Source organism: Panthera tigris, chromosome B3 (assembly GCF_018350195.1).
Source record: "Panthera tigris isolate Pti1 chromosome B3, P.tigris_Pti1_mat1.1, whole genome shotgun sequence".
NCBI classification, from domain to species: domain Eukaryota; kingdom Metazoa; phylum Chordata; class Mammalia; order Carnivora; family Felidae; genus Panthera; species Panthera tigris.
In genome coordinates, this window is record NC_056665.1 from 141,683,439 (window position 1) to 141,704,511 (window position 21,073).

The 21,073-nt window shown below is 49.9% G+C and overlaps 1 protein-coding gene across 2 annotated transcripts in view; it reads right to left on the bottom strand.

Annotated features, from left to right (window-relative positions):
• WARS1 (tryptophanyl-tRNA synthetase 1) overlaps positions 1-21,073 on the bottom strand; it is a 31,382-nt gene that overhangs the window by 8,447 nt on the left and 1,862 nt on the right. For both annotated transcript variants that reach the window (XM_042990532.1, XM_007094909.3), the window contains exons 2-7: positions 16,390-16,568; positions 11,170-11,383; positions 10,057-10,165; positions 5,892-6,011; positions 5,195-5,377; positions 738-838 (exon numbers count right to left, since the gene is read on the bottom strand). In XM_042990532.1, coding sequence (XP_042846466.1) covers positions 738-838; positions 5,195-5,377; positions 5,892-6,011; positions 10,057-10,165; positions 11,170-11,383; positions 16,390-16,503 — 841 coding nt within the window. In that variant the 5' untranslated portion in view covers positions 16,504-16,568. The remainder of the gene's footprint in view (positions 1-737; positions 839-5,194; positions 5,378-5,891; positions 6,012-10,056; positions 10,166-11,169; positions 11,384-16,389; positions 16,569-21,073) is intronic.

The window sequence follows — 21,073 nt, forward strand, 5'->3', positions numbered from 1 at the left end:
GAGGACTCTCCAAGGCGTTTCTCTCTGCACGTGTCCCTGAGGGTCCCTCGCCAACAGGGCCCTGGGACGTGCTCCCTCCCAGCAGGGCAAACTCCCGCGTGGCACCTGCAGGCACATCCTGGCATGCTGCCCAGGCCTGGAGCCACGCCCCCAAAACAAAGTAGGGGAGGGGGTCGGGTGACCCACCACGAGCCTCAGGGATCGAGTCCTAGCTTCCGGAGCTAAGAGTCTAGGAGAGAAGGCTGATGCATCTGAAAGGCATGGAGATAGGTGGAAAGGGACAGAGCGTATGTACAGGGGCCCGAGCCACAGAAAGAGAGCGAGGGTGGCCAGGGTGGGCTCCACAGGGCCTCTGGTCAAACCTGTCCTCTTACGGGGGAAACTGAGGCTCCCGGGCATCAGAGCAGGTCGTCCTGCAGCCCCTGGGTCTCCGCCAGAGGTGTCCCACACTGGCTGGGACCCCCACGAGTGGGCAGAGGAGCTCCAGTCATCCCTACCCTCTTCTTTCTTCTAAACCTCCAGGGGATGACAGATGGTCTCCTGAAGTTCTGCTCCACGCAGCCCAGAAACGGGGCCGAAGGCACCACAAAGCTCTTCAGCCTCCCGAGGGGACCTGCCCGGGAGCTCACTATGTGGAGGCTAGCGGCAAACGTCACCAGCTGAGAGAGCTCCGCCCCGGGGCAGACACCCGTGGTTCACGCCAGCCCGCAGGGCCGCAGGCAGCAGCGACCCCTTACCGATGCTGTCACTGTCAGTGAAGCCGAAGATGCCTTTCACTTGGTTGAAGGTGACGTGCTTCTGAATCTTCACCACGTTCTTGTAGAAGCCTGGACTCGTCCTGCAAGGACAATCAGAATCAAACCTCAGGTTTACAGGGTGGCCTGGCCCCGAGGCCAAAGCAGAGGCCGGTGAAACCTGAGTGCACGCGTGTGGGCTGAGGACACAGAGTGGGCAGGGAGGCTCCCAGAAGGCACTTGTAGGCGAAGGTACCCGTGGCGGGCAAAGTAGAGTGGCTGGGGGAGGGTGGAAACCAGCATGAAACCAACACAAGACAAGCACATGAGGCAAGAGCACACCGACGCAGGCCGACTCGGGCTGACACCGAGTATCTCAACTCAGCCGGGTGGGTGGTCAAGCTACCGCAGAGCTTCAAGTCTGGGGGCCCCAAGGGAGCTTTTCTGTTGACACACGCTGTTTGGTTGTGTGTGTGTGTGTGTGTGTGTGGGATATCTGCAACTTGTTGCCGGACAGTGTTGGACAGAAACCACCACGTCTAGCCCCCACTGCCCCTTCCACTGCAGGGCGGCCGTGCTGTCTGGGCAGGAAGACCCCATGCTCAGCAACAAGGCTGGGCCCACAGTGGCTGATTCAAGCAATTGGATTCTCTCTTCTGGACACTGAGGGATGTGGATATGAGGCCTGGATCTGTGGCAGCCATTCTGCTACCAGAGGAACCTAAGGCTGAGGACGAAGCTGACACAGGGAGGGGCAGAACCCAGAGTGACTTCTTGCACAGCATCTCCAGTATACTCAGCAGCCCTGGTCTCCAGCCCTACCATGCGTCAGGCACCGCAGGACAGAAAGGGAAACGGGGACAGCTAGTGTTTACTAGGTGCTTGCATCCTGTGGCGGGAGCCGTGCTATGTTCCAACTCTCTTTTAAGACAGTAGCTCTACCTCCCCTTACAGGCAAAGACGGAGGCTCTGAGAGGTTGAGGGTCACGTCACAGACCCTGTGAGTACAGGAGCTGGGACCCAAACGCAGGCTCGTCTGGCCGCAAAGCCTCTGCTTTCCTCACCACATCGCACAGCTTCTGAAAGAGTTTAAGAGTAGCTCCTGGATGGAAGGTTGCCGACGGTCTCCGGGCAGGCAGGGAGGGGAGTGTCAGAAAGGCAGGGGCACCAGCAGGGAGGGTACAAAGGGGAAGGCCAGCACACCAGAGTTTGCTCCGAGTTGAGCAGAGCCCCGCTCGGGAGGAGGTGGCAGCTTTCACTCGGCAGCCCGCTGAATTTCGGCCCCAGGGCACCGGCCGGGGAGCAGAGCTACAGAGGAGACACTGGGAACCTGGCGACATGCAAAGTGCCCCCCTGACCCCCGCGGGTCGCCCACTCAGAGCAGAGCGCAGCCGCCGCCTGGAAAGACGCCTGCTCTGTGGTCCTGCTGAGACAGGAGCTCCCTCGTGCTGGAGAGGGTCCTGGGGCGGGGGGGGGGGGGTGGGGGGGGTGGGCGGCCTCACGCTGCTTACACCCGGGGAGGACAAGCCGCTGTGTGGCGCCCGGGGGCGAGGGCCACAGCAAGACTCCGCCTTGGGTGGAGGCAACCACGAAAGCTAACCAGCAGGGCCAATCTGCCCGCGGCACTGCCGCGAGCTGCACGAGAGGGCCCCCAGCCCCGAGAGGAGCGGAGTCTACAGCAGCCCCACGGCGACAGCGCTCCGGGCGGGCGGTGTCTGAGCAGCGTTCTGAGTAAGATAACCTTGCCGTTTCTTAGCAGATGGCCAGTGCTTGGGCCATGCGGGCCGCAGGATGAGCGGGGGCCGCCCCGTGAGCGCCGCAGCCTCCCCGGAAGGGACCTCGGCTCCCCAGGCGCACCCGGGGCCCACGCGGCGCGATGCCGGGCCGCGCGCCGAGGCCTCGCCCCTGCTGCCAAGGAGCAGATCTGGCCGCGTCTCCTACGTGAGGGCCGAACACCTCGCTCCCCTCGGGACGGCACCTGCCCTGTACACTCACACGGTTTAAAGAACAGTTCCCAGGTTACCTCACACGGGCCATCAGTGACAGGGTTTTAGAGCCGAACGGGATTTTAGGTCGTACCTTTACGAAGCGCTCACCACATACTGCTCAAAGGCCGCTTTGCGTGTAGCACCTCACTAAGTCCTCATGAAACTGCAGCAGGGGCGCCATGACCTCCCGACTTTTGTCCTTCGTTTGTCCTCACAGCCCTCATTATCACCTGGTTTGGCATCTGTTAAACTGCCGACTCTCGCCGTTTGCAGATAACCCGACACAGCTGCTGGATAAGTGTCCCGTGGGCAGCTGTATCCCCTGCGTAAGCCTGGCACGTCGCAGATGCTCAGGGAACACGTGAGCGAGCGAGCCGGGCAAGCAGGCGGACGGCAGGCGACTCAGCTGCCCGGCACACGGTAAACGGTGGTCAGGATGGGAACCCGGGCAGGGCACACGGAAGGACCCTCCCCTGGGCTGCCCGCCACTTGTGCTAAACCCCCGACTTACAGGAGGCTCAGAGAACATACGGACTCGCCCCAAGGAACCACACCAACCAGGAGCGGAGCTGGGTCTGGAACACCAGCTCGCAGATCCCCCGGTGCAGTATCTTTCGTCCCTCGTGGCTCCTGGCAGGAAGGCCTCTCTGGGCCCACGCACAGGGCCAGAAACGTGTGTGGGGACAGGGTGTCCGGGGCCAGCCTGCCTGCCGTGGACTTCTCTCCCCACGGGGCCCTGGCTGCTTCGCTCCCACCCAGAGAGGGGCTGGAAGCTGGCTTTGCTGTAGTTTCAGCTCCTAAAGACCAGGAAGGAGCTTTTTTCAATCAAAGATCTGGATTCTGAGTTAAGTCTCAAGAAAAAAAAGTAAAATGCTCAACTGTTTAAAAGGAACTGCTGAAAACAGGATTTAGCTTTTAAAACTTCTCTCTTGACTTTAGGTTCAACAAAAGAGGTCTTTCGGAGAAGAGGCAGCACAGAACCATTGATTTACATGTTATCCGGGTTTTCATCACTCCTGCATGTTCACGGAAGAAGAGGAAGTTCCTGCCGAGCAAAGCCACAGGACGCACAAGTGCAGTTACCAGAGACAGGCTGGAAAAGTTGCCCCAGACCCCACGTTCTCTCAGAATGTGCCGAGAGCCGGGGGGTGGGGGGCTGTGCGGTGGCCTTTCACGGGCACTATTCAAAAGTCCACCCCCCATCATGTGCCCACCCTCTCAGTCATCTTCGTGGGCTTGCAAGGGGCGTTTGCTTCTGCCTCACCGGCATCTCCAGACAGCGAGGCAGGGACTGTGTTTGGCCCACTGCCGTGTTCTCAGGACCGAGGAGGGCGCCTGCCACAGAAGGCACCCCGTGTCTACTGTACTGACCAAGCGGAACAGGGCCACCCCTCGCTGCGTCCCAGATGTGGCTGAGTGGAGCCCGGGGTGCTGGGGGGTGAAGGGGGCACACGTGACTCAGGCTGTAGGAGGGACAGCTCCCGGGAAAAGGGAGCTTGACGGCGTGTTTGGAGGTGGCGCAGGGAGAGGAGAAGTCAGAACACACTCAAAGGTGGGGCGGTGGGACCACGGGGTGTGCCATCTGGCTGGACGTGGCAGTGACGCCGGAGAGGAGCACTGGCCAACCCACCGAGGACACCACACCACAATGCCTGTATGCCCAGAGATGCGATTTTAAAAATCTCAAGGTAAAATTAAAAAATTACTAATTCATTTACTAGTTGGTAGAAAGGCCAGACTTCTTATCAAGGCAACTATGTCTCTCTTTGGATATAAAGCCACCATTCAGATTTCAGTCCTTATAAAAAGGGACATTCTGGGGAAACGGTAAGGAGCGTGTTCCTCTGCACTGAGTGCGGACGCAGCCCGTCCCGTGTTTTCACCACATCCTGTCTTGGCCTGGTAATAAGCCCTCGTATGATGGGGGCCACCCTCCTTAGGTTCCGTGGGGATTGCCTGTGCCTTGCGGGGAGAGCTGTGTCTCAGGTGCTCAGGATGTATTTGCTGAGCCGAACAGCATGTTCTTGGGACACTTGACAAAGCCTTACTTTTCTAACATAGTTCTTCGTAGTCATTTGGGATGAAACAGATCTCAGAAGTTTCAATTCAGGGATTTTCCAAATGCAGGATTTTGGCCTACTGAGTGGTCAACTTAAAGAACTGGCCCGTGAACGGACTGTGTGCCAGCGAGTCCTTCTCTGTAAGGAGAAAAGTATGCCAAGAAAGAGAAAGGCGCTAACCCGGCAAACTGACGGTCCTCGGAGAGAAACTACAATTCTGTCTCAAGCTGTGGATGGAAACCTTAACCGGAGAACGAAACCAACAAACCATATCCTAATGTTTCACAAAGGGAGAAAAACATTCACCAGACCTAAAGGCCATTTCCGAGGTCTCCGACTCAGCCGTGGCTGAGATGAGGCCCTGATGTCTGCATCTGCTTGTTTAGAAGGCAGCTGAGCATCCTCTCCTTACCCCATGTAGTCAAGATCAGAGAAGATGAAAGTCTTGTTGATGTCAAAGCCACAGGCGATGATGTCCTTGGCGTTCTCCACGGCGTAGCCGTAGGCCTGGTCCAGGGTCAGGTCTTTCCACAGGTACTTCTCATCATCTGTCATCTGGATGACCAAGGGTACGTTAAACACATCCTGCAGCCACCTAGGACACACCGGGAAAGAAGGCTACCGTCTCGTTTCTCTGTTCTGAATCCGAAGACACAGTCCCTGCTAACAATGCATGGCAAAACTTTCTCGTCTACACAACCGCACAGTGTCATGCTGTGAAATTTGACCACTATGACCGATTAACTTGGAAGGCCCTGCATTCAGCTTTGTACTGCTTTACATTACTTTGCAGGCTGGCAACTGTTTTAGGAGGTAGGTATTATCACTCCCTTCCTGCAGACGTGGAAATGAAGGCTCAGGAAAGGGACTCTGCCACGGTCACAGGAACAGGAACAGGAGGAAACAGGCTGGCTGACCCCATCATGCCACGCTTTCTAAAGTGACACCAGGAACAAAGTGAACAGAAGCCAGAAAGGTACCAGTCCCCTCACACCTTGTTTGTCTAACGAACACAAAGTAGGGCTGCCTTGTCATTCTAGACATGGTTTATAAATAACATTCCTGGTTTACCAATAGAAGTGAAAAAAGGTACCCGATACAATACTTACTTTGTGAAAATAAATGGGATGAGGTGACCTACATGCATTGCTTCGGAAGAGGGGCCCCTGCCCGTATACAGGTAAAACGGCTTCTTATTTTCATAGGCATCAAGGATTTGATTCATATCTCTAAATGAAAACGGAGAAAAGGAAATAGTGTGATTTTCTGAAATAAAAATTAAGGCACTGATGCTCACTGGGAAATGATAGAGAAAATACAACACAGATAATAGTTAGAGTTTGTTAACCTTGGCACTTATGTTAGAAAAATGACAGGAAATGTCTACTGACATGATTTCTCCTGTGTTTGTTTTAAAAGTATGAGACACGCAGGTTTGGAATAAAAGATGCATACAGTTGGGCAGCCAGTGGAGCCCCTTTGGAATTTTCAAATATCAGTGTGCCCACGTCATCTGCTTTCCTGGGAATGATGCCAAGCCAGCCCTACACAATCCCTTGTTTAGGACCCCAGCCCTGAGACTCTGGAGACCCAGACGGGGAGGCTGCAGGGCCCTGCACAGTCCTGACTCGGGGCTGGGAGTGAAGAACATGCATGGGGAGTATAGAGGTCAGGTCCCCAGCTGCAGATCTGATTCGGACTCCCCCAGCCAGGCTGGGACCAAGTGTCTTCATCTGGGAGTCACTGTGGAATCATCGGCCCTCCCCCAGGACTGGGGTCCACAGACAATGCACATGAAGGGTCCTCCCTCCTGATTGTGCAGAATCACCTGGTCATATTGCATTTCCCTGGACCCTACCTTCAGAGAGTCTGACTCAGTGAATCTGGGTGGTATCTGGGAATCTGCATTTTTAAAAAGCTCCCTCAGTAACCACCTCATTGGCAGGGTGTGAAACCACTACTCCAGCGTGTGAACGCTCTTCATTTCTGGACAAAGTGTCCCCAAATAAAAGAGGTCTGGCTGGGAGGCCCCACGCAAGAATACTCTAAGAAGTGACCCCTCCTCACAGCCCACACCAAGGGTTCACAGCGTCCATCTTCGGGCTCACAGGGTCGTGGGGACTGTTTCTTTGTGCTTAGCTTCTTTTACCTCCAGGAAATGATCATACACGGTTTTTGAAATAAGGAAAGAATAAAAAAAAAATGTAATTTTGGAAGAAAAGAGTCTTTCTTTGGTTCTCACAATTAACTTTTATGGGCTTAAAGAAGCAAGAAAAAAATGTAGCTGTCCCACGAGCTGTCCTTGAAGTCTCTGAGAGCTCCCCAAGGACTGCCCTGGGGGCCAGGCGCTCTTAAGGAGCACAGGGAATGGACTGAGGCTTGCAAATCGATCTCAGCTTCGTGAAGACAGTTTCCAGCAGGTGAAGGAGCCCAGGCAAAGCCCACAGTTTGCAGCTTGACAGCACGTGCTACCTCTCCCCTAACCCCCCATTTTGCAGATGATAACGTTAGAGGGGCATTCTCAAACCTGACAATGGCCAAAAGTTGCAAGTTCCATGCCTCCCCAAGCCAAGAGCCTACAGGGTTACTCACAGAAGTAAACAAGTCATATGGGCAGCGAGAACTGTAAAATGCTAAGTTTTGATTCAAGATCAACAAAACTGGTAAACCTTCAGCGAAAGTGACCAAGGTGGGAAAAAAAGTGCGAAGCCTCTACTAAAGTCAGGAATGGAAGAAGGGACGTTATTACTGACTTCACAGGAATAAAAAGGATTATAAAGGAATGCTAAGAACAATCGTATGGCCACAAATGAGACAACCTTGATGAAAAAGACCAATTCCTAGAGAGAAACTACCAGACTGACTCAAGAAGAAATAGAGAATCTGAACAAATCTAGAACAAGCGAAGAAACTGAACTAGTAATCAAAAAATGACCCACAAAGAGCCCAAGACCAGATGGCCTCATCGCGGATTCTATCAAATATTAAAAAAACATCAATCAACAGCAGTCCTTCACAAACTCTTCCAAACAAATTGAAGAGGGAATACTTGCAAACTCATTCTGAGGCCAGGGTTATCTCGACACCACAAGCGACAGAAAACTGCAGACCCTTGTGATACAGATGCCAACATCCTCAGCTGCTAGCAGACCAAATCCAGCAACATATAAAACGGATGATGTATCATGATCAAGTGGGATTTGTCCCAGGAATGCAAAGTTGGTTCCACACACAAAAATCCATCAATGTGATACACCCTATCAATATAAGACATGATCATCTCAGCAGACTCAGAAGAAGAATTTAATAAAATCCGACACCTTTCATGATGAAAATACTCAACAAGCTAAGAAGAGAAGGAAACTTCCTTAACATAATTCAGGGCATACTTTGGGGAAAACCCACAGCTAAATGTAAAAGTAAAACTTTTGGAGCAAATCTTCATGATCTTGGACTAGGCAACAGTTTCTTAGGACACTAAAAGCAAAGGGAACTGAAAAACAAAATAAACTGTATTTCATAAAAACGAAAAAGTATTGGGTTTCAAAGAACACTCAATAAAGTGAAAAGATACACAATTGGAGTGTTTGCAACCCATATATTTGATAAGAAACTAGGATCTGAAATATTATATAAAAAACTCTTATAGCTCAGTAATAAAAAGATAACCTAATTAAAAAGTGGGCAAAGGATCAGAATATTCTTCAAAGAATATATAAAAATAGCCAATAAGCACATGAAAGGATGCTCAACATCATTACTCATTAGGGAAACATAAATCAAGACACAATGAAAAACCACTTCAGAGGCACCTGGGTGGCTCAGTCGGTTGAGCGTCTGGTTCTTGCTATCAGCTCAGGTCGTGATCCCAAGGTCATGGGATTGACCCGCATCAGGCTCCTTGCTGAGCCCGGAGCCTGCTTGGGATTCTCTTTCTCTCCCTTTGCCCCTCCTGCCAGCTCCTGCCTGTGCTCTCTCTCTCTCTCTCCCTCTCAAGGAAAAAAAAGAAAGAAAAGATAAAGAAAAACCACTTCCTACCTATGAGCATGACTCTAAAACAAACACAAAATAGAAAACAGTAAGGGTTGGTGAGGATGTGGAGAAACTGGAATCCTTGTTTGTGCACTATTGGTGGGAGTACAAAAATCACAGCCACTGTGGAGATCAGTTTGGCAGATCCTCAGAAAGTTCCAGAACTACCTTACGATGCAATAGTTCTGTTCCCACACACCCTGAGAGAACGGAGAACGTCTGTCCACACAACATACATTCTTTCCAGTGAAAAGAACCCAAATGCCCAGCAAGCGGTGAATGCATAAACAAAATGTTGTGGGGCGAATCTATTCAATGGCACATTATTCAGGTATAAAAGGAGTGAAGCACTAATGCACCCGGCAACACGGAGGAACCTTGAAAACCCTGGAACGGTGGTTGCCGGGGTGGTGGGGGTGGGGGGATGGGGTTTCTTCCCGGGGTGGAGACGTTCTGGAGCTGGTGGCGGTGATGGGTACACAACCTTATGAATATACTAAAGACCACTGAACTGTGTACTTGAAGAAGGTTAATTAAATCCTAAGGGAAAAGCTTTGATTATATTCTGTCCAGAAAGAGGGCTGAGTGGGGCGTGGCGTTTTCCGCACACGGAATTTTAAGTGTTCCGGCAGACGGCGGAGTGCCATCCTGCGCGCTCTCCCACAACCACGAAGTGCAAGCACAACAGAACAGCCCCACCACGGACCATAAGTCCCGTGAGCAGAGTTTCAAAAATGAGCTACAAGAACCCTCTTGGAACCTGCCCATTTTCTGATGCAATCTGCGTGGAATTTATAGCAGGAGGTAGGGATAGTCTGTCCATGGCACACTCTATTGGTTTCTCTTTTGCCATGACTCACGAGGGAGCCCGTACAATGGCAGGAAGAGGGCGCAGTTTCAGGAAGCCTCTTGCTTATCGCGTGGGAAATGTTAAACTTGGACATATTAATCTCTTTTATCTTATGACATTTTACGATTTTATAGTGCATAATCTAGCGTGAATCTCATCTGCCGTGTATGTGACCTCCACCTTGTGAAGTGAACAGCTCACAAATGAATAAAGTCGGGGCCCGAGGGGGAGGGGACAGGACATGAACCCACAACCAGTTACTGACAGGACAGAAGGCGGACCCCAGTCTTCAGACAGCTGGCTATCATTTCCCCACATAGCAGGCAGCCTGCAGGAGGGGCCTCCTAATCATGCCTGGAACTAAAGGGAGCGGAGGGTGGGAAGCCCCTGACCTGTGCGAGAAGAAGATGCCTCTGCGCAGGAAGCGGTGTGGTTTCTGCCCGATGGCTCTCTCTATCCGGTTTACCAGCTCTTTGTCAATTTTACTGCTTCCGAACCGAACTGGAAAAAAAAAAATGGTAATGAGGAAATGACTATCTTAGGTGGTGTGGGGTTTGGTGATCAGGTATTACCGAAGGGGAAAAGCTGGTGATCCGTGTACAATCCTAACGAACTCAGTCCTCTCCAGGACTTTTGCTCCTAGTCCCTACCTCAACCCCAATCAAATGCCTTTCATGTTAACAATGACAGCTGAGACGGCAACCAGCAAAACAGGAAACAAATTACAGAATAAAACGGTGTTTTGTCTGGGATTGGATTTTGATGGGAAACCTATCCAGAATTCAGCCTGCCTAGCAACTTTTCACCTCCACCCCCGCCCCCCAGTTGCTAATTACGGGGGACTTTATGTACACTGACAACCATAATCTTAATATTCTTTAGTTGTTGGATTGAACTAGCATCTGTCTACCAGTGAATTTCCCCCCATTGGTAGTCGATACTTAAATTAGGAAAATGGTTTTCAACTTTGATCAAAACATTTTAGTAATGCCCCCTCTCTGGTGATTACCAGTGATCTTGGAATACGGACTTCCCTGAGCAGGAAGCCCTGTGGGGAAGGGCTGGCCAGTGGCGACCTGTCCCCTTGAGGAGTCACCCTTCTTAAGCAGACTTCCAGCTTTTCAGCTCCACAGTCAATACCACTGGAGGAGACTTAGGTGATCCATTTCTGACTTTAAGCATTCAGTGAAAGGTGATTTGAATGACCGCAAAGATGCCACTCCAAAAGACCTTTCCTGAAGTTCTGAATTGCTCAAAAAAAAAAGGAGAACGCTTCCACTAACCTATCTACTATAGATCATTATTTTGAAATAAGTTTTACGTTGTTATTTCAGTTGAAAAGAATCCTTTGGGAATATAATGCACGACCAAAAGATTTTAGCATCTATTTTTTCTTGCCATTGAAGCTTGACTGGGTTTATAATTCAAGAGAAAAAAACACCAACGAGATCAACTAGTGACCAACGGGATCACTTCTAAAAGTTGGGGCTTCTCCCAGGACGTACCAATGAGCTTATCATAGTCAATGCCCTTGGCACTGCTGGTCTGTACCGTCCATGGGTCCACAAAATCCTCTTCAGCTTCTGTGGCACCCAGGCCACTATTGTTCCCAGGTGCTGGGTTCCCTGGAGGGCAGTCGGCTTTGTAATCTTCCCCCATGGCGGCTTTGTAGCTCATTTTTAACGATAACAGCATCTGTACTGCAGAATCGATTTCATCCTGGACAAAGGAAATAAGGATGAAAACTAAAAATACTAACATGGCTAACATCTTGCTGAGCGTGACTGTCGCGTGGCAGGCGCTGTGCTAAATGCCCTCACATACGTTACCTCCTTCAGTCTCAAGACAGCCCTCCGACACAGGCAGCATCACTGTCACTGTGCTGTTCCAGTAGGACTCTGACACTCACAGAGGTGAAGGAGTCTGCCCAGGGACACACGGCAAGTCACGGGCCCAAATATAGTTCACTTCTGCATTGTTCTAGTGGATCTATGTAATCTATGGATTACCACCACAAACGCTACCGGATGAACGTGACATGATATACAGTGTTATTTACGACACAGTGAAGACACTAAGGATTTCTCAAACACCACCGATGCCAGAGAACGTGTGCGGCAAGCTCCCTGGACCGAGTATACGGAATTCTACATCGGACCTTGTTTTCCTGTGCCACACAGTCGAGACGAGTATTTGCGGCAGCTTAGATGATGCCACCAAGGATGGTAATGGCAACCCTAGACACAGGGAAACAGATAAAGGCAAGGAAAAATAGAGGCTTTCAAGTCATAAATTAAGGAGGGATGTAGTGGGAAACAGTTATATTACTGTAGTTTGGAGCCTTATCAAGCTGTCCAAAGTGTTTGCATACTGAGTGCTTTAAATAAGCAGAAGGAAAACAAATGTAGACGACATCCGTGGGTACTCTGGAGATCTATCAAGGCCCTTCTGCACCAGAAGCCCACACTAGCCACCCATGAAGGCTGGCCTCTGAAAGAGCAGGCCTAATTAGGCACATTAGTCATGCTATGCCCAGAGCTCTGCTCCTGTAATTGGCCTTGCTGGATTAGATCACAAACAAAGAATATACACAGTCCAATTTGCCTGCCAAGGGAAGTACAAACATTCCTGTTTAGAGTTTACACATAATGTTCCATAAACTGGGTTTCCCGGTGGAGACACCACACCGACCTCCATCCAGACGTCACGGTTGCATCAGGAGCAGCCCCGGGGCCACAGAGAACTGACACCTTGGGGAGATTCCGCAGATACAGATTTGAGTTTCAAATTCGGAAACTACCTGGAATTCGTTCTTAAAATGAATTAGAACCGTGGGCCGAATCACTCCATGGCTAACCCTCAGAGAAGAGATAGGATAATTGCCAGGCTGCATAGGTGAGTACGTTTTACTCATCTCATTCCTGCAGCGCCTAGGTTCAGTGCAACCACATAATGTTTAGCAAGCATGATTTATCGAATTATCTGTGGGAAGGATTAGCGTGCTTTGAAGTACACTTTGGTCAATACCCTTTTATCACCGGCTATGTTGACATTTAATACTCTATCTGCTCGAACTCTGCTTGCAACCCGGAGGCTCTTCGAAAGTCAAACATTCAACCAGTATCCCTGCTCGAGAACTGTCTGCAGTCTGGAGTGGGATTTAAATAGACAGACAAGCCTGCCGTGTGGGTTTTCTTGTTTCCTTAATCTAACATGGAACAGGACACTGAAACAGGACTTAAAAGCTGACTTTCTGGGGAGAAAAAAAAAGACTATACACAACCTGAATATATAAAGCTCCAAGACAGGCAGAACTATCCACGGTGGAGGCCTAGGGTGGAGGGCAGAGGCAGTGGCTGAAGGGGCCTGAGGATGGCTTCCGGGCGCTGCTGTCTGGTTTCCTGATGTGGGCACTGGTTACATAGGTGTGGTCATTTTGTGAAAATTCAGTAAGAGGACTGATTACGATCTCCATACTTTTCTGGTTAAATGGTGCACTTCCAATTAAAAAGTTTACTTAAACTAAGAGGACAAGAAAAACGACTGCTCTCTAGCTTAACCTTTACAATCCAGTGCCATTTCTTGTTTTGTTTTTGATTTAAAAAATTTTTTCAACATTTATTATTGAGAGACAGAGAGAGACAGAGCATGAGCATGGGAGGGGCAGAGAGAGAGAGAGGGAGACACAGAATCAGAAGCAGGCTCCAGGCTACAGCTGTCAGTGCAGAGCCTGACGCGGGACTCGAACTCACAAACTGTGAGATTATGACCTGAGCCGAAGTCGGGTGCCTAACCGACTGAGCCACCCAGGCACCCCTGATCCAGTGTCATTTCTCGAGTCCTGCTCAAACTGTTCATGCTCCCAGCCACTGTCTCTCTTCAGAGCCCCTGGATTCTGACCTATCCCCCCAGGAAACACCCTGCTTTTTAGTGAACTGTGGCCGAAAGCAGGGGGTCTTATCCCCCTGGTACATGGAGGAGAGAAGAATGGTGAGGACCCCAGCCCACACACATGGCAGAGACGGCTGAAGAAAGAACTCCCGGTGCCCTCGCTGTATTGGTGCTCCCAAAGTGGCTCAAGTATTTGCACAAAGTCAATTTCTAAAACATCAGGTGTTCTATCATAACACATTCCAGAGCCAAATTTACTTCTGAGTTTTCCCCATTTTGCTCTGACTTCATTGTGCAACCTCTGATCTCTCTCGTTGGTCAGCTGATGGCTTAAGTCAAAGAACACACTAGGAAGAGTAATTCTAAATGGTGGTAAGTATCGTGTGTTTAATAATGAACACAACCGGAGTCACTAAGAATTACTAACTAAAAACACTTCTGAAATGGCATTCATATTTAGTATTAAATAGGTAAAAATACCACTGCCAAGTTTCCAAGAATGGGTTTAAAGAGTAAATGAACAACATTTGGGCCCTTTATCTATTTCAAGGTTTTTAAAAACAACTTCTTCGCCTCATCCACCAAGTCCTACCTGATGTGTAAACCTCTGTCTGTGAATAACCAACTCCTTGTTTTGACATCACTGTCTTACAGTACCACTTATTTCTTTTAAGATATAATGGTTTATTCGGGGTCCAAAGAGTTGAAGTAAACTGCCAGGGTGGGTGGGAGATGGTTGAGGCCATCGGTGGAGGACCCAGGAAGCGGTCCTGAAAAGAAGACAACCGGGGCTGGAAGTGACGGACGAGGAAGTCACGGAGATGTAGCAGCTGAGGGTCCTAAGAGTGGAGGCATCGCAGAAGGAAAGGCAGTGCCTCCGTGCATTGGAGACGCAGACGGAACGGATTACACTCCTGAAACCTCGCGGCAACAGCAGAGAGACCTTTAAGAAAGGCGTAACCCCGTGAGGACAAAGGCAACAAAAAGAGGGAGTCAGCAACAAGATTTCGGAAACTGCAGAGCTGCTGGATGGACTGGTAGCAGAATGTCGTGAAAACACTGGAATTATGCCGCTGGGGAGTCCTGGGGCTGGGGGCTGGGGCATCAGTGGAAGTGAGGGGGAAAGTGGGTTCTAAAAACAGGAGCACAGGTTGAAAGTCTGTTTAAGAAACAGCTGGTCGGCTCTCTGCCCGCCCCCCCCCCCGCCCCCCTCCCACCCCGCCCCCCCACACACAGAGGCTCTGTGTCAGGGAGGTGGAGTTAGAAGTATCTAGATCAGGGGCACACGGCACTGAACAGGGAAGTTCAGGGACAGCCACACAGCCCAGGCCCTCTGTCCTCAGAGGATATCAGGAAAACCATCACCAAGATCTCAGAGATAAAAGGTCACTTACTGTACCTAGGAAACAAGAACAGGTTGCTATAAGGAAAGGAACATTCGAAAAGCAAATGAGCTCATGGAAGTTAAAAATGACAGGATAAACGAAACACGATAGGAGGATTAAGAGTTGAGGAGGGAGTGCCTGGCTGGCTCAGTCGGTGGAACATGAGACTCTTGATTTCAGGATTATGAGTTCAAACCCCACGTTGGGTGTGGAGCCTACTCAAAGGGAAAAAAAAAGGAAACATAAGAAGTTAAGGAAATATATCTGAAAGAAGAGCAACAAGAAAACACAATGGAAAGGAGAAGTTAAAAAATAAAATAAAAACAAAAACAAAAACAGAGGGGGCCAGCTTCTGGGAAAAAAAGACCCACAGAGAACAGAGAAAACAGGAGAGAAGAAATCAAAGACATAACAGAATTTCTGAGAATTAAGGGTCCTCTTTTTTTTTTTTTTAAGTTTATTTATTTTTGAGAGAGAGAGAGAGAGAGAGAGCGAGAGAGAGAGTGCGAGCACACACACAAGAGTGCATGGCAAGCCCAGTGAGGCCCAGGAGGGGCTCAAGCCAATGAACCACGAGAGTATGCCCTGAGCCCAAATTGGACGCTTAACTGACTGAGCCACCCAGGCGCCCTGAGAATTAAGGGTCTTAAGTTTCTAGTTATAGTAGACAAAATAAAGGTACTTTTAGACATGCAAGTCCTCCCAAATTATTTCTTTAGCGCTATTTTTTTTCAGAAAACTATTGGAGGATTTGCTCTGTCAAGACAGAGTAAACAAAGGCGGAGTAAGACACAGGATCAGGAAACAGGGAGCCCACAGGGGGAGGGAAGGGAGAGACAGCTTTTCAAGAAGATGAGCTACAGACTGGCTGGTGTGAGTGCCCTGGGAGGAGACTCACCCGGCTGGAGGGGGCCCGGAGCCCCATTACCGTTAGTACACAAGACACTGAGCCAACAGGAATCTGGACAAACATCAACTCCGGGGCAGGAAAGGCAAGGCACCTGGAGTATACTCAGTGGGTCAGCTGCCAGCAGCACTTATGTGGTCAGAAGAGCATCGATGCTGACACTGACTGACATGCGCGGGACAGCAGAGGGATGGGAGGTGCCGATGGAGGCGCTAACTCCTCTCACCCACACCTGAATATCGACAAGAAGCAATGTAAAAGTGTGATTTTTAGAGAAATGGGGGGTACCTATCAAAGAATCCGCTCAAAGAACTGAAATGTTTGTTCCTGGGAAAAGAAAATGGAACAGGAAAGGTGGAGGGCTGCTGAATTTCGGAGGCTTTTGTTTAGACCACACGCACGTCAATAACGGAGAAAATAAATTCATAGTCAAAAGACCTCAGTTATTGAGGGAACAGAGTCTTGGGAACAGTCTGCTCCCGGGAGACATAACCCTAGACTTGGCCCAGATGCACGTGCAGCGAACCCGACAAATCCCATACCTGTGGTGCCTTTCCAGCTTTGAGGGACCGCACGAGCTCCCCCTGAGCGGCTACCCTGTTGAACAGTTCCAGAGGGGAGGCACACCCCTGTTCGCCGTTGGGCACGTCCGCCATCTTCCAGGACCTAGGTCTCTAGCTGGCTAGGGCGTTGGAAGATTTGCTCGGTGGTCCAGACAAAACTGTGGGGGGCAAGGGGGAGAAGGGGGGGAAGACCGATTAACCAACCACTGCAGCTGTTTTCCCGCTCATGCATCTACCTAGTCCTTCGCCTTTCCAACAAGGATGCAGGAGTTACAAGAAAGGGCATGGGGGAAACAGCGGTGATAAAGGCATCGGCAGGAATTTGGGGCCATGAGGGAGAAAAGAGGAAGAGCAAGTGCAGTGAGGAGGACTGACGGAGGGGCTGGGAGTTCAGGGCAGCAAAGGAGGACCCCTAACTAAGAGCATGTGAGCCTCACCTGGTGCCCAGCGCACAGGAAGGACGCGTGTTTGTTCAGGGAGCAAACACCAAAGTGTTTTAACAAACCTAAGTCCACTAGAGCTAAAAACATTTGGCAGACTGCTATTTACTCTTTATCTTAATTGTGCCGGGGATGAGTTTCCAGGCCTTTGCAGCCATAACCAACATACGGCTGAACAAACGGCCTTCTCTGCCAGCCAGCTGCTCTGTTCTCAGCTGAAGCGAGGTGGGGTGGAGGGCAGGGCCTTATCTGTCCCGGGCTCCAAACGGGGAAAAAACTATACACAGCCTGACCATTCTACGTGCCGACTAACTTCACTGCAGACCTCTGAAGAAGGTGTACCGGCACCTTTTAGTAGTTATTATTTTCTGTTAGCCTTGAAAAAGGTGGGACACAAGGCAGGCCACCCAGTGTCGCCTTGGAGCAGAGACCAGCCACAGTCAGTCCCCTTTTGGGTCAGTGTCCGCTTCCTCATCTATCAAGTGGCACCATCAGGAACCTCTCCACCTACCTTGAGGGCTGCTCTAAAGAAGAAATGAGGAAAAACCAGCTGGTAGCCTTTCATAAACTAAAATAAGACATACACCTATTACGAGTACTGTCGTCAGGGTTCCGGGGCTCGGCCGAACCCCAGCTCCATCTATGACTTGCAGCTGTACCTTGAGTGAGGACAGGACAATGACAATGGGCTGTGCCAGAGCAGCTAACTCCCGGCACCTCCGTACCTGCTACTTTTCTGAGCACCTTATACACATTCACTTGCTGAAGCTTCACGGCAATCCTGTGAGACAGATCAGTTGTCCCCATTTTACGGATGAGCCAACCGAGGCACAGAGAGGTTATGAAACTTCCCCGAGATAACAAGAGCAGTAGAGACGGGACATAAGCTCAAGCAGCTGCACCTTACACCCTCCAAAGCTGTCCTACACGTTCCCTGACTGCGAGGAGTCTCAGCTTCTCGACCGTGAGGCGCGGCTGACGGTAACACTACCTGCGGGATTGGTGTGTAGATGGAGTGTGACAGTGTGGGTGAACAGACAGTCCAGGGCAGCATTAGCCCCGTGGCAGAGGTTCGATAAATGACTATTTTGTGTCTAACTGTTTAAGTTTTTTTCTATTAACTCTCTGAACCAAACACACAAACTTGAGGGGTAATTTTTTTTTTTTTTTTAAGTAAGCTTCACGCCCAGCATGGAGTCCAATGCAGGGCTTGAACTCACAACCCTGAGATCAAGACCCAAGCTGAGAGCAGGCCGAATGCTTAACCGGCTGAGCCACCCAGTAAACACTAACTTGTGGGGTTCAAATTCACGACCCCACGATTAAGAGTTGCATGCTCTACCAACTGCGCCAGCCAGGTGCCTCAAGGGGTTATTTATTTATTTATTTATTTATTAATATTTATTTATTTTTGAGAGAGAGAGAGAGACGGAGCATAAGCAGGGGAGGGGCAGAGAGAGAGGGAGACGCAGAATCCGAAGCAGGCTCCAGGCTCTGAGCTGTTGGCACAGAACCCGATGTGGGGCTCGAATCCACGAACCTTGAGATCACGACCTGAGCCAAAGCTGGATGCTTAACCGACTGAGCCACCCAGGCGCCCCAGGGGTAATTTATTTTTTATCAATTTGTTAAATGTTTACTTAAGAAGCATATAAATTTTAACTGGGCCAATTTTTATATAAGTCAATGAAACTGTAATACTGAAACCAGGATGAGACAATAGTCACTTTCTTTTCCCCCCTTGCTGAGAATCACCTCAATTCCCAGAAAAGGAAGTCGGGTGAAATGATTGTTTCAGATAACAAAGCCCCAGTTTAGGGAAGCCTATAAAAAAGAAATGCGGAAGAGCCTCTGAGGAGCACCTGTGAGGACAAACACTGAGGCTCATATCAGATAACAATCAAAGGGATGAAAAGCACTTCTAGCCACAAATGGCCAAACGTCACATCCCATGGCATAGGATATGCTCTGCGTTAGCAGATGAGAGGCTGAGGGCCCAGGGAAGTTAGAACCAGCCCCTGAGGTTCCACTGCCAGGGTAGCTAAGCCGGGACCTGATGCCAAAGCTCCTCTAAGCCGCGTGCTCTCTCAGAATTCCAGCCGCTCCCCCTGCCTGGAATGTGATACCCTCCTCTTCACGCACACTTCCTGTTATCTTACGAATTCAGGCCTCAGCTCTTTTCAGCAGCTCTTCCTGACTCCTGCGCCTCTGGGGCCAAGCCGATCCCTCTGTCGTCGGTGGTCCCCAAGCATTTTGTCAGTAACTCTACCAGGGCACTCACACTGCATTTACTTATTCACGTCTTCTCCACCAGACGGTGAAAGCAGGCACCGGGCTTTCTCTTCCATGTGCTTCTAGTGCCTCATGTGCAGCAGTTTATCAGCATTTATTGAATTAATCGGTCTCATCAGTCGCCCAGTTCAATCTTCACCATAAGATTTCCATCCTTATGTTATCTTCACAAGTGCTTTTCCCACTTTAAGGTAGATTTTCCCCATGTGGACTTTAAACAGCCTCATTTTTTTTTTTAAACATGCCACTTTGGCAAGTTGATTATTTAAAAAAAAATTTTTTTTAACATTTATTTATTTTTGAGAGTCAGAGAGAGACAGAGCGTGAGTGGGGGAGGGGCAGAGAGAGAGAGGGAGACACAGAATCAGAAGCAGGCTCCAGGCTCCGAGCCGTCAGCACAGAGCCCGATGCGGGACTCCAACTCACGAACCGTGAGATCACGACCTGAGCCGAAGTCAGACGCTTAACCGACTGAGCCCCCCAGGCGCCCCTAAACAGCCTCATTTTTAGCATCCTATCGTGGAGCTGAGCCTGCCATGATTTGGGAAGGGCCAGGCCGATGGCATGGCACCCACTCCAGGTTTCACACTCCCAGTTTGGTTTCTTTCCCCACTACTAACATCTGCCTACCATCCTGGTCACTGTCTTTGGAATTCCTTTTGGTTTATCCCGGTCCTTCCGAACACACGGTGTCTGCCATAAAAGGAAACTGGTGACAGCAGTAAGGTTCTAAAGTCTGTGGGTAGGGCTAAAAGCAAGTACAGACCAGAATTACCCCTAAAAAATTCCTAAGGAAAGCACCAGGTAGGACAACTGGATGAGGCCTGGACAGATAATCTCCCCACTACAATGGAGCAGATCACTGTAGAGAATCAGCTAGACGAATGGGGTCTGTGCTTAGGGTCCGTAATGTAGGGAAAAATATGTCTTTCCATAGCAAAATTCCATTTGAGAAGAAGCACACGGGAGCTAAATCCGATGAGACAACAGCAGATGAGGTCTCCCCGCTCTTGCGATGGGGAGGCAGGCAGTGCATGGGAACCACCCACACGATAAGCTGTGCGTGTGTGTATGATGCAACCTCAGTGATGAGACAACAGAACAAAACCCCTTCTGTTCCAGGCACCCACCCATCTACCACCGTCTCATGTGCACGCTGTCCTTTTCTCTCCCATCTAGTTGACACGATCTAGAATGAAGTTTAACTTCGGAGGTTTTTACCCCAGAGTTCAGCATGCCTGAAATGACATGCACGCTAGCATATGCGTGGTTTTCAGCAGAGCAGTCAGGTTCCAGAGTATGCAGGTTACTTCTACAACGGGGTCTGAGACGCCAAAAGCGTACAGACAACTGTCTTGGTGTTTACCGCTTAAACTGCAAGGAGGGCTTTGAATCTTTGTACGTATAGATAGAGCGAGAGGTGGGTGGGGGAGAGAGGGGCAGAGGGAGAGAGAAAATCTTAAGCAGGCTCCAGGCTCATCACAGAGCCTGACTCGGGGCTCGATCCCACGACCCCGGGATTGTGACCTGAGCCGAAATCAAAAGTGAAACGCTCAATCAACTGAGCCACCCAGGCAGCCTTGAATCTTTCTTAAGGAGAGTTGTTTTATCTGCTTAACAAATCCTGCGATCTAAAGCAAAGAAACAAAGCTATCATCTGTGGAGTAATCTATCATCTCCGAAAAAAGTACTGGGACTGGAAAGAGCAGAACTGCATACTCCATAGCAGACCACAGTGCACCTTTAAAGAACAAGTCAAGAGCTCTTAAAAGTTGATTCTCCATTCCTCTTTTTAGAGAACTTGAATCTTGGGCTCATTTTGACAGGTTCCGTTGTTCCGGAGGGGCTTAACAGGCACCTGAGGAAACTGGCTGCTTTTGGGATGAGGAACAGAAAGTAACAGAACTCTTTAACTGAAAAACAGGACTTGG